The 13,301-nt window shown below is 39.9% G+C and overlaps 1 protein-coding gene across 7 annotated transcripts in view; it reads right to left on the reverse strand.

Annotated features, from left to right (window-relative positions):
• Positions 1 to 9,941: 9,941 nt before the first annotated feature.
• The window catches only part of mcf2l2 (MCF.2 cell line derived transforming sequence-like 2), a 191,871-nt gene continuing 188,511 nt past the window's right edge, over positions 9,942 to 13,301 (reverse strand). For 6 of the 7 annotated variants that reach the window (XM_084722383.1, XM_084722390.1, XM_084722389.1 and 3 more), the window contains 2 exons: positions 12,772 to 12,845; positions 9,942 to 10,907 (listed from right to left, as the gene is read on the reverse strand). In XM_084722383.1, coding sequence (XP_084578509.1) covers positions 10,819 to 10,907; positions 12,772 to 12,845 — 163 coding nt within the window. In that variant the 3' untranslated portion in view covers positions 9,942 to 10,818. The remainder of the gene's footprint in view (positions 10,908 to 12,771; positions 12,846 to 13,301) is intronic. The other variant, XM_084722388.1, reaches the window with a different exon arrangement.

A 13,301-nucleotide genomic window follows, 5' to 3' on the forward strand; every position in this document is an offset into this window, starting at 1 on the left:
CAACCACCAGCCAAGTGGTTTTTTGAAAGTGCCTGCCCTTTTCCAAACAGTTTCTAAGGACGACTTCCCAGATTGTTCTGTGTAACAAACCATCTAACGTGTCTGGTGATGATTGTGTTGCAGTCTCATATAATCTGATTTAACCAATAACAGGGCTGACTGAAACACAAGACTGCATCACAACACTGTACCCACATGACTTTGACTATAATTCAATTTTAACACGTATCAAATCCTAATGTAGCCGCATGATGATGTAACAACTTGAATGACCTTATTGGAGTGTGAAGTGTGAACCTCACTTTTCTGTCCTACAATAGAAATACAACTATCTGTCACATTATACACTCAAACATCCAGAAAAGCACATACACACATATCACAATGATGCAATCAGACCGACACAAAGTTATAAAGACAAACAGACACACACACAGTGGCCCTTTGGGTAGCAGCATGCGATCTGGAGGACAGTGAAGACGTTCACTTCCAGTGATTCCTTTGTTTTTCTTCTTCTACTTTGACTGTTGTGAAGTCCTTAGTATGCTTGTCGCATTCCTGGGGCTGTCGGACTGCTCCTCCAGTCATCTTACTGACACACGCACACACAATCTCTGTCTGTCTTTCTGTATTCAGCCCTCAGGAGGTTCACTGTGCGGAACAAAGCTTTGTCAAGACCTTATCTTCCTCCTACCCAGCTTTGTCCTCTCTACACTTCCTCAGACGTTTATATTTCTACCTCAGTCCTCTGCTCTTTGACACTCAGTCACCAAACACACAAATATAAATACACACAAAGGAAGAGGACGACCATCCATACAGATATCACTGGTAAAACCAGCCAAACTGTTAGACCAACTGCCCTGTAAACCTTCTTTCAGCAGCTCTGTTGCTCCCTCTGTTGGTCAGTTATCCCACAGTGAGCCCACACAGGCATGTTTGCCCGGTAATCCATAGGAATCTCCAGTTTTTATTGAACTCTGACCTCTGGTGGTGAAGTGTCTTGGCCTCTGGAGGCTGAATAAGAATCAAATTCCCGGTTTAGAGGTTTGTGATATGGTCAGTTTTTACCTTCCAAGGTCAGTGCTGGTTGTTCTGGCTTGCATGTGGCTTCACACACACAAACACTCAGAACTTTTTTTATCAAGTGTCGAGAGTTATTGCAACATTGTCTGAAAGCCTCTGATGGAATATTCATCATTTTACCCTCTCTGCCTCTTTCTCTTTTTCTCTGCTCCGAGGCAAGACTGACTCAACAACAATCTGGATTCTCTATCAATAGTGAACGAGTCTAATGTGCATCTATGGTGGGTGTTATAAGAGCACACCTATCAGTGCCTTAATATCAGGCAGTTATTGCACCGATAACATCAACACAAAAAGATAAAAAAGATTTTGCTGCTGACTACTGGGCATTTTTCAGAACATTGTGGTTCACAGCTCTGATGGAGAATTTAGAATGCCTCAGAAAATACATAATCAGCAGTGCTTTTCTGTTGGAGCCCCGATCTTTACTTTGGAAATAGTAACTAACAACCTTTCTGTAAAAATGTAATAACAGGTGAAAATGTGTTTTTGCCCTGAAAAGGGTGAACTGAATGACAGCTTGTTTCTACAGCAGTCAATGTGCCTTTGAGAGGCTTAGGCTGGATTTTTACTCAAATCATCTTACCTGTCTGCTAAAAATCAATGTATCACATATTGTGTTTCGATAGTCAGCACTGACATTTTCAATATTGCTTTATGTCTTGTGTTATTCTATATTTTTCTTCTTCTTTCTAAAAGTTAAAAACAAACAAAACTCTCAATGCTTTCTGATTTCCCTACCCTGTCTTTGGCTCTCAGCCCCAAACCCATTTATTCTCACTGAGGACTTCACAGGTTATATATAATTTCAGTTTTCAAAAAAGGCTCAGATATGCAGTTTCAAACATGACTCAGACAAGAGATAAAAGTGCATTTTTTGGGAACTATAAGTCACGGCAGACAAATCCACATGCTGTGCTCAAGAAAGTATTTGGGGCAGCAGGATGGTGCGTGTAAACTACTAACTAAATATACAGTGTGTGTGTTCATAGTGATGAAGGAATATACCCACTGAAATGATGTGCTTCACTGATATGCTTTTTTAATGTCTTTGTTGATAGGACAGCTGAAGTGAAGACAGGAAAGGGGAGAGAGAGTGGAGGCATGACAAGGAGCAAAGGGCCACATGCACGAGTCTGACCTACGACCGCTGCAGAGGAGTCACAGCCTCTGTACACGTGGTGCACCAGGCCAGCCCACACACTGTCTAATAGTAAAGAACAATATCCACCCCAGCCATTTGTTTGCATGCTTACATTTACTAATTAGCAATAAACCCAAGGTAGCCCCACAACTGAGTTGATAAGAATCTTAGTTTTCCTGGAATTTGGTCATAAACCAAAGTATTGGGCAAATTAAAATTTTGACCTGATGGTGACTCTAGAAGAAATCCTAAGGGAGACACAAATGTTTGCACTAAATTTTATGTCAATCTGAAGATATTTCACCTGGAACCACAGGTCCAGCATATCGGCACTATCAAAGTCATTAAGGTTCATCCTCTTGGCACCATGGGTGTATGCACCATATTCATGTAAGTCCATATAGTAGTTGTTGAGATATTTTAGTGAAAGCCAAAAGTCAGCCTGTTGGAGGTGCTGGAGGAAAAGAGGGATGACTAAAATCAGAAAATTAATCCTCTCTGTACCATGATTGTGTGTACAACATGTCATCTAAATCCATCCTGTAATGCTGAGATATTTCAGTGAGGACCAAAGTAGACTCACAAGTCAGTTTCTAAAGGCGTCGCTCAATAGAGACTGAGGACAGTCTCCCAGATTTTGTTACTAAAACTGGGTGTTTTTTTTTTAACAACTGCACTGCAGAGCCAGTCCAAAATCTTTGGGGCAGCTTTTTATATTGAGGTGGTGACATCATGTGCTTACAAGTGAGGAGAATGGGAGGAGTGTTAAGGCTGTCCCTGAAAAACTGTAAGAGATGTAGGTTTGTTAGCATCCGTTCTCATAACTGTAACCATAAAAGTACAAGCACCCACATGAGCAGTTGTAATTCATTACTTCCATCCCTGTCAGGGTGGTATTACATTTCTCACAAAATGTATCATTTGATTAGAGTATACAGTATAATATATAATACATACTGTAGTAGCTGTATATTAAATAACCACAGAAATGTGTGCACCCGCCAAATTTGAATGATTAAAAACTTCACTAAGTATACATAAGTAGGTCTGAAAAACAATGCGAAAAAGCCATTTTCTCTGCTCTGAAACACTGGGGGTGTCTGGTCTGCTGTCACCACACCACTACGACCTGAAACCCACCTGAAACATTGACGCTCTGTCTAGCAGCTTTATTGGACATGGCCAGACATGTTTGAGCCACCAGAGACGGTGACAGGATGGTATTTTTTTCTTCTGTGTCAGGTTGTTGGAACTGAAGTGAGCTGAAGTGAACTGCTGGGCTGATCCGGACTGAGAGAGTTGCTTGCTGTATATTTGTAACTGTTCATTAGGAAGGGTAAGGCGGTGTTGTTCATGTGTCAGTTCATGGGGCTTATATAGTGTTGGGTCACCCAAAAAATGATCACAGAAATCATGAACAACACTTTAACAGTCTAACTCCACAATTAAGTACTACATAATTCTTTTCACGTTTTCATTTTCCAATCTTTGTTAATGTGTTTAGAAGAAAAACTTTTCCCTTTACACAGACAGTGTGAAAAGTAAGTGTAAGTTAAGGATCCTGATGGAAATGGCAGCCTTAACTCACCTCCATGTCAGTGTCTGCAGCCAGACAGACAATCTGCAGCATTTAAGACTCTATAACACACGTCTCCTCTCTTTAAATTATGGTTTCATCCGGGGGCAGTGGAAAGCAGATAAAAGAGTTAGCAGCAGTCACAGTCAGAGAGAATACATTATGCTTTAAGTCTAACATTAATAGCTTGTTCTCTTCCCCTTGATGGGGGAGCAGAGGCTGGCTGGAATGGTAATGATGCAGAGGCGCCACTCCACCATACCTGAGGAGCCATTGATCACTGACAAAAGAACGGAAATACACCAGGGCTTTCCATGATGTCTGTATTTCATCACATATTTCAACGTACAGAAAAGACATTTACACGTTTCACCTTGATATCCACATCCGCTGCAAAACCAGAGTAAAGATGGTCTGTTTTTTTACCCTCCTACTTCTTCCTTTGTCACTATCCAGCTTACAATAATTACATTTCATTTGAATACAGCCTTAAATCATAATAAAACAAGCAGCGAGGCCGTGCAGAGAGGATTGTTCTCAGACAGCGAGTGAATTCACCGCCTGCTGGCACAGACTTTAATAACATCTCGTTTGAACACCCATCTTTTCTTGACACAAGTCTGGTCTAGGAGATAGAGAACAGAGTGAGGTGTTGGAAAAAGATCACATCTCTTCCATTCTCACTCGGTTTTTTCTCTCTCAGTCTCGGGGCTGGTGCTTTCTGAGTATAAGCAGCCTGAGCGCCTCAATCTTCTGTTCAGCAGACAGCAGAGACACTGTTTTCTCACCGTCTCGCTGGCACGCCAAATTTCACTGTTACAACACAAGTGAAGCACTTGTGTTTTCATCTTGTTCGTGGGTCTACAACGACGACACACACACAGAAAGTCAAGAAAGATGTAAAGAAATTGTTGTGTGATTGCACCCTTGATGACTTGAAAAGATTTCCTCTTGAATGGAAGTAAAAAGAAAGATGTGTTTGCAGCCGCCACATGACTCCAAACAATTTTAGCAGCATTTTCTAAACTTTTTGGTTTTTGTGAGGCCGCAAATGGATGTTTTTGGGATGATATTTTCATCAGCGTGATACCTGACAGCAGTCTCAAGTTTTAGACAACATGATGCATACGTTTTCTCACTGAATGTGGGTCTTCAAATTGTGCTACCTCATTAAAGGTCCACTGTACAAGATTTAGTGAGATCTATTGGCAGCAACGGACAGGCCATGTTGCTCCACCATGCAGAAACATGGTGGGGCAACATGGCGACCATATTCTGCTAATAGATCCCACTAAATTTGACACACCGGATCTTCAAATACATTATATTTTACAGGATGACACATTATTTCTGGGTGTTTATATCTGTTTGTTCTTGTGAGGATTTCTTAATTTGTGCATGATTCACTAATGCAAAAGCACAGTTTACTAACACGGGATATCAAACATGTCACTCACCCCTGATGCCTGACAGAGTTTATACGTTAGAAACTTTATGTAAACATTACCACTACCATTACCGAGAAGGCCGACAGCTTCTGCTCTCACTAAATTAAATGTGTGGTTTTCCTTATGGCACAGAACAGTAGGGGGCGATGTTCCTCCAGAACAAACTGAGAAAAAAAATATTCAAGCTTTAGCTGTCACAAAGCCGAAAAAAATTGCAAACTGTTTTTTCCTGTTCAGAAATCTTGTGTGTATAATAATGTCATCATTTTATCTGGTTATCTGGATAGTGGCCGTTGTCTGAAGATGTTGGCTGGTCTTCTTGCTCTGGTAGGAAAATTCCTTTTTCATCTGGAAGCAACATGTATTCATTTTTAAGTTTGGAATAATGGACTAAGAAAAAAAAAGACAGGAAGACACAATTCATATTGTAAATGGATATTATCACAATGAACCAATATGTACATTACAATGACAAATTGTACAATATACAGACTTGATACATTCTATAATATAGTTAAATGGCAATTAAATTGCAGCAGGATGCAGTACAATATAAATATTTCCTTTACAAAGATACAATATGTTTCATTTAACATGAGATAAACAAAATATACAGCATGTTCAACAGGAGTGTGTTCCTTTACAATCACACTAATATGAATGTATATGACCTTTAATAGAGTTCTGGCCCTCTGTTACAGATCTCATCCAGTTACAGTGTCAAAATATCCATCTGTCTATCCATCCATCCATCCATCCATCCATCCATCCATCCATCCATCCATCACCCGTCTACTTTGCACCCATCTACCTTGACAACCAATCCAACATCCATCCATCCACCACTCACCCATTCACTCACCAACCAAGCCAACATCCATCCACCCGTCACACTAACCATCAAGCCATCCATCAATACATCCATCCAACCATCTATCTACCACTTATCCATCTACCTCGCCAACCAATCCATCCATCTGAAAGCCATTCATTTTTGAATTGCTTATCAATGTTAGGGTGCTTAAACTCTGATTCTGTCTGTCAGGCAGAAACATTGTATGTCCAAAACCATCAAAATATGAAACGATGAAATCTGGACATAGAAGCTTTCCACAAGACAGCAAAGACTTGTTTTCAAAGACTGATCCTAGTTAATCCCTGTAACTTTCTAACAGAGTAACTGAGTCTGACATTCTGATATGTATTCAGTCATCAGGTGAATATTTAGCCTTTTGATATCTGTTTGGTTTATTCTGTACATTTAATGTAAATCAAATGTGTTCTAAGCTGTTAAAAATAGGAGATTTCTGGCTCCTTCCTGTGGCCTAACGTGCCATCTATCTGTTAATACAGTGGAGCTCTTTCAGATTTCTCAGTGAAGAGTTCATATAATTCATTCTGTCAGTAGAAATGCAATACAATGCCGATGGTGTACAACAATACAGCAGTCAAACAGAAAATGGATCTTTACCATTAAAATATGCAACATTAGACTAACACTGATGTTTATTTACATTTACCAAGATGTCCTCCTGGCCCTCTTCATGAATGAACGTGGAGTGAACAGTGCTATTTTCCTCTCTGACAAGGTGAAACCTGTGCAATGATGTTAGGAACCAGTCCAGCTGCTGCTTGCTAAAAAAAAAGCATTTCCCTGAAAAATCACTTGCAGCAAGGTTCCCTGACTTTTCTCACAATGAACATACTGTAGTTTACTTTAGAAAAAAAGAGGACGTGTGTGATCTGTCAAAGAAATGCTTTTCAGCCTACCTGGCTTACGCTGGCGACCCTAACAAATGTTATATCTTGGTAAGAAAAAGACTGGTGTAAGCATTTTTGACGTGGACTTCAAGAGACTCTCATGAATCTGATAACGCTGTTGCAAAGCTGAACTATTGCTTGGACTCAGCAAAACGATCCGGCACTCTGACCATTGAAGGAATTTCAAGGTTAGGATACAATCAATGTGGTCTCTGATTGGGTCTGTATGCTGCTAGCCATGTGGATGTGAAGATAAATCAGATATGCGTGCATGATTTATTACAATATTCAGAATATTATCTCTTATAGTCACATTGGCGTAACATCTACACATTCTTCAACATGCTTGAAAACTCATATCTGGGTTTCTGGTTGCCTTGATAGCATCTTAGGCCCTTTGTGAGCTGTTGTGCGTGAATTGTTTATGTTCACATGAATCAGAAACACATTGCCGGATTACGTTCTGTCTATAGATAGCAGCTGGCATGCAGTGAAACAAAGTGTGAAACGTTCTCAGAAAGCTTGCTAGTGAAAATACCATTATGTAGAGATGAATCCAAGTGGCAGAACATGTCACAGAGATAAATCTGTTTCCTTTGCACTACCAGCCCATTCATCTAAAGAAGAGATGTGCTGCACTAATGCTTAATTTCCATCACAAGCTGTTTGGCTTCTTCTGTCTGCTAGTCGCTGTGCACGTACAATGAATAAACTGGAAAAACACATTATGATTGATTGATTTCTCCCATGCATTTTCTGCTGGAAAGAGATTTAACTGTCATTAGGTGATAAAGAAAATTCTTTGAGAATTAGATTTTCTCTTTTAAAAAATGTTTTGGTAGGAGCGCATCCAGGACTCAAATTGAGTTTGTTTTAGGTGCACGGTGCACTCAACCACCACAAAAACCTCCAAAGCAGTCTCATTTAAAACAAATAGAAGGCCTTTATTGTCATGACATGTTCATGTCGGACCTTGAAACAAACAGACTCATGTTTCAGCATACAAGCCTTCATCAGCGTTTGTCAGGACTCCCTGACAAAGGCTTGTATGCCCAAATGAGAGGGCCTTGGAGGTTTTTGTGATTTTAGATTTTATCTTTTGTTGCACCCCTGACATAGGAAACTCATTTTTTTTCTTTTTAACGACAAACATACAGACGATCTACCCAGTTATGTTTCTCAAAAGTTTGTGAAAACCAAAACACAGCTGGAAGAAAAGTAAAAGGACCAGTGTGTAGGATTAAGTAGCATCTACTGGTGAGATGAATTTCAGATTGCAAACACCCAAACACCGCTCGTCTCTACCTCCTTTTCAAAGCCCGTTAAGGGCTTTTCACACTGCACTTAGTCCAGGACTAAAAGCATCCTTAGAACCTTCTTAGCCCCAAGCCACAAAAAAATTTCACACTGGCACATTCTAAAGTGAGCCGATCCCGACTTCAGCCTTGGGTTTGCTGGCCTCACGCTGGAGCAGGTTGTGAAGTTATTGAGTACAAATCAAACAAACACAGGGCTTAAAAAGTGAGAATGTGAACCAGGACTAACAGCTGTTAAAAATTAGACACATTACTAGCTGATCCAATGTTTATTTATCCCAGGGCTAAAAAAAAGGGCAGTGTGAATCTTTCCCTGGGCTTATGTTAACCCTGGACTAACACCGTGTTTGTAAAAGGGGGTTAAGTTATTCCAGGGTTAACTCTTAGCAGTATGAAAGTAGCCTTAAGGAAACCCTACTGTGGCTGCAAACCTTGCAAAAAATGTGAAAGGCCATATTTGAGCTTGTGTTTCAGTATGTTTCAATATGGCAGACTCCACAGAAGACGAGGTTGATTATACACTAATGAAAACATAAGAATGAATATTAAGTTCCATTTCTGCCACATTTTGCCAGTTGATACCCCTAGATTTTACACACTGGACCTTTAAAATTTGACTTACACAAATCAGAGCACCAGAAACACAACCCCAGTTGAATTCCACAGACCAGTACATGTCGATTTCCCAGCACCACCTATGTCAAAAGTTGAAATAATTTGTGAGAGTTAAAGGCTCTCTAGACAAAGATACATCACTTATTCTTGCGAATTGGGACAAAACTGTACATATGTATGTATATATATATATATTAAAAGATCAAACTCTTGGCTATTAAACCTCGCAATGGGCCAGTCTCCTGGTGATTTAATTTTTCTCACAGACTTTTTCATTTCACAGCATGGTTGTAGTGAGCAACCATTTTATTTTATAAAGTGTCTCAGAGGTCTCTTAATGCTAATGAAAATACAAATTTTTAAACCATAATTCTTATTTAGCTTTGATTTAGAAGGACTACAGTTGACATGTTATGGTTGAGACACATCTGATAGAAACATTATTTAATAAATCTTTCTAAAATTAGAAAGTTTACCAGTGTTTGAGCAATATTCCTGACTGTTTAAACCAGGAAGTGAGACAGGGGTCCTTGTAGCTAACCCTTTTCATGCCTGATTAAATCATGTTTTTGTTGATGGAAATCTGGGACACAACTTCATTTTCATCAAAAAAAAAAATATACATATATATATTTTAAAACAAAGATTATTATAATATCACATTTCATACCTATGTTATCAGTAGGTATTGTAAGTTTTATATTTTGAAGGCTTGAGACTTGAACACATTTTTAAATAATTTGAAGTTGTCAATTCTTATCTGGGACAAGGATGTTTTCTGACACAGAGCAAATTTAGAATTTAAAATTTAAATTACAAATATTTCACGTATATGAATCCTTAAAGAATTCAATTTCACAAAAAAAAGAATTACAGTGTCAGTATTAATAATTTTTAAATCTTTTGTGGTAGAACATGATTTGTCCCAACTCTCAACAACTGGTGATATATAGAACTTTCAGTCCAAAACAAATCATTTTATAGTTGAAAAAGCCCCCCCCCAGACAGACTGATCTTTACAGTATGTAAAATAAGCATTTTTTTCTCCTTGAGTGCACAGAAAAGAATGGCTGTGTTATAAATTCAAATATGAAAAGGAGATATAGCCCAGCCTCTTAGAGCAATTTATACAGACAATTTGCCAGCCTGCAGGGTGTGAGAACGACCACGTTGAGATAATATATCTGATGACATTATGTGGGTGCTCTACCAGGACGGAAGAAGGGAAAGCTAGACAACTTCTTCTGGAGACGGCAGCTGCTGTCAAGCCTCTGTATTCTGAAGGTGAAAAAGAGTGAGCAGCTGAGGCGGGTCAGCAGAGGCAGACCTGGTCTGAGGGAGCTCTGCTTCAGGGCGGCATAGCAGCAAAACAGGGCTCCTTGCCAAGGCCTGCTCACAACCAGCACACGGGATTTATCCCTTTTCCCTACGGTTATCCAAGTCAGAAATGGGATTGGAGTTTTCAGGTATCCAGCCCAGACACTCAGGAGTTGCATTTTTCTACAATATGTAATTTGAATTCATCCAGCTTTGGATATAAAGTTCAGTGTCTGCGTCCATGCAGTCTTCAGTCCCCCACAGAGACGGCTCCTCCAATTAAAAGTCTTATATGGCTTTCCTACTGTGGCATTCAGGCATGTCAAAGTTCCAGCTTTTTTCAGAGGCTTCACACATTAAAAACTACAGTCGAAGAACAAGAGCAGGCCATTATTGTAGTAGAATATGAAGAACTACAAGTAGAAAACTAAGAGTCGTTTATATTTAAAGTCCAGCTTAGGAAATTACAGTTGAAAAACCACTGTTAAGATTGTTGAGATCCCAAAAAAATGTCTGTAGTCCGACGTAATGAACTACAATCGTTAGCCATGTTTATCAGCTGTCCTGAGACACATCCCCCCATGTACTGGCTTCATTCTCGTCAGAGTCGGAGAGTGCTGCTGTGCACAGATCACTGAAGATATCTGCAAAAAAAACAAGGAAGATTCAAATCAGATTTAAATACAATCTGGCATCTTATTATGAGATATAGAAAACAAGCATATGGACAAACTGTGGCATTCAAACACAGTGCTTAAGAAGAGGGATGCACAGCGCGCACTGCAGTGCCAATAAAACATAACAAACTAAACAATGCAGCTTTAATAGGAGTGTAAAACAAGGAGACATAATAGTGAGGCGTTCAATATCTGCAACAGTATCAGCCAGTGGAGTGCATAAAGAATTATAGGGAAGGCAGACATGGGCAATCAACACAGACAGGTGAAGAGGGCTTTTTGTAAATGGGCTCCACTTAACCAAAATACTGAAGGTCAACTGCTAGAGCGTGGAGGTCTGTCCTCCTCAAGTGTGGAAAAAAAACAACTCAGAGACAGAGGAGGAAAGAGATAAAAGGAGGGCAAGTGAGGAGAGGGAAGGGATAGTTGTTTTGAAGAGGGGCGGACAGAGCTCCGTAACAAAACAAGCGAGGCCACGGCAAACACTTCAAGGGCCAGCCTTCAAGCCGGCATGAAAGGGAGGAGATGGTGGAGAGATGGATCGAGGACAGAGGGGACAATGAAGCGAGAGAACTCAGAGGAGAGCAAAGAGCCCAGGAGTGGCTGTCCTGCAGGAAAAAGTTATTTTGTGGCACCAAACCATGAACTTATTAACACAGTGCTACGTCACACAATCTGTGCTGCTATAGATGCTATAGGTGTGTGTATAATGAAGTATATATCTTTCCCCACCATAAAGCAGTCTTTTGAAGTTGTCTTTTAATGACATTGTCACTGTCCATCCCTGTGTCTGTGTCTCTGTTTTTACTTATATGTATCTGCTTTATTTCACTGTTTCATGTTTGCTTTCAGTCAAATAGGAATCATCTTAAGTTACAGCTGATGATAAAATATAATTTATTGATTCAGCTGCTTGATGATAAAAGCCTTAGATAACAAAATTACATAGGACTCTTATTGTGATGAATTCTTAAGAAATGACGTATCTGTTTGCCACTTTACAGCCTCTCCACTCACGATAAGGTCGTCTTCAGTTAAAAGACAAATGGAGATGCAAATCAATGCCCTGCTGGGCTGACGTAACCTGAGACACCAGATGGTTTGTTACACAGAATATCTGGGAAGTCATCCTTACAAACTGTTTGGAAAAGTGCAGGTACATTCACAGTATGGGGATAAACCTTGGTGGTCACAGGGGGCCGCCTACATGGATTATTTGGTGGCCACAGAGTAACTTTTTGTGGCTTAAAGGGATAGTTTGAATAAAAATTCCATCATTATCTACTCATCCTCATGCTGAAAACAGGTCACCATTCACTTCCATTGTTTGGGAGATTCCAGCAGTGTTTTGTTGACTAAAAACTAACCCGACCTTCAGTCAGCATGAGGGAGAGTAGAAAGTGACTGAATTTTCATTTTTGAGTCAACTATCCCTTCAATAAGTCTTAGCCCCAAAACATATTTTTTTTCTTCCTGTGTCCACATATTTAATGGAGAGAAAGAAGAAGAGAGAAGAGATGGGGAGAGTGCAGTGGAGGCAATGTGCTGCAGTCAGTGACATCATGCTCTGATTATTACACTCAACAAGCCAAAGCTCTTCCATCCCCGTCCACTCCACCCTGAACCCTGTCCAACAGTCTCTCCCTCTCCCAAAGCAGCCCGCCCAGCTCCCCCTTGCCTGACCGCCATATCAGAGAATCAGGGAGTTGCACTGACGAAGGAGTAAAGAAGGGGAGGGAGGAGTGGGTTGGTTGGCGGGTGAGTGTGTTAGAGGAAGGCTGTCAGTGGTTAGTCAGAAAAGAGCAGTGTTGTTACTTAATGTGAGCGTGACCTCCTTCAGATGCTGTCTGCAGTATGCTGGATGGAACCAGCCCTGTCTTCTCTGTTAAAAGGTTCTTGACTAGCCTAGAACATGAGACACAATGCAGGGGGAGGGTCTTCACTTGCTCAGGAAAGTAAAAAGAGTAACAGTTTATTTCACAGGTCCCAGAGTTTCCAGATTTCCTATGTAACATAGCTGTTTAACCAAAATAAGTATTTAAACACAAATAACCTTAAGAGAAAGGAAGTTCTAGTTCAAAGGTCAAAAGTAGGGTTGCAAATTGTTATCACTTTCCTCAACTGATCATTGGTAAAAATTTGCTTACACCAAACAATTTCAAATGTGTTTTTCCCCCTCAATCAAAACTTCATTTCCACAGCAACATTTTGCATATTCTTTGACAACATTACAGTCTGTGAAACATATAAAATGTGTATGTGTATATTAAACACATATACTTGAATATCAGATAACATGCAAAGTGTGCTCATGAAAAAAATATCTGTGATATTTCAGAACTTTATTCTATAGTAGAGTTG

Source organism: Lutjanus erythropterus, chromosome 7, assembly GCF_056507025.1.
Source record: "Lutjanus erythropterus isolate fLutEry1 chromosome 7, fLutEry1.hap2, whole genome shotgun sequence".
Lineage (NCBI taxonomy): Eukaryota > Metazoa > Chordata > Actinopteri > Lutjaniformes > Lutjanidae > Lutjanus > Lutjanus erythropterus.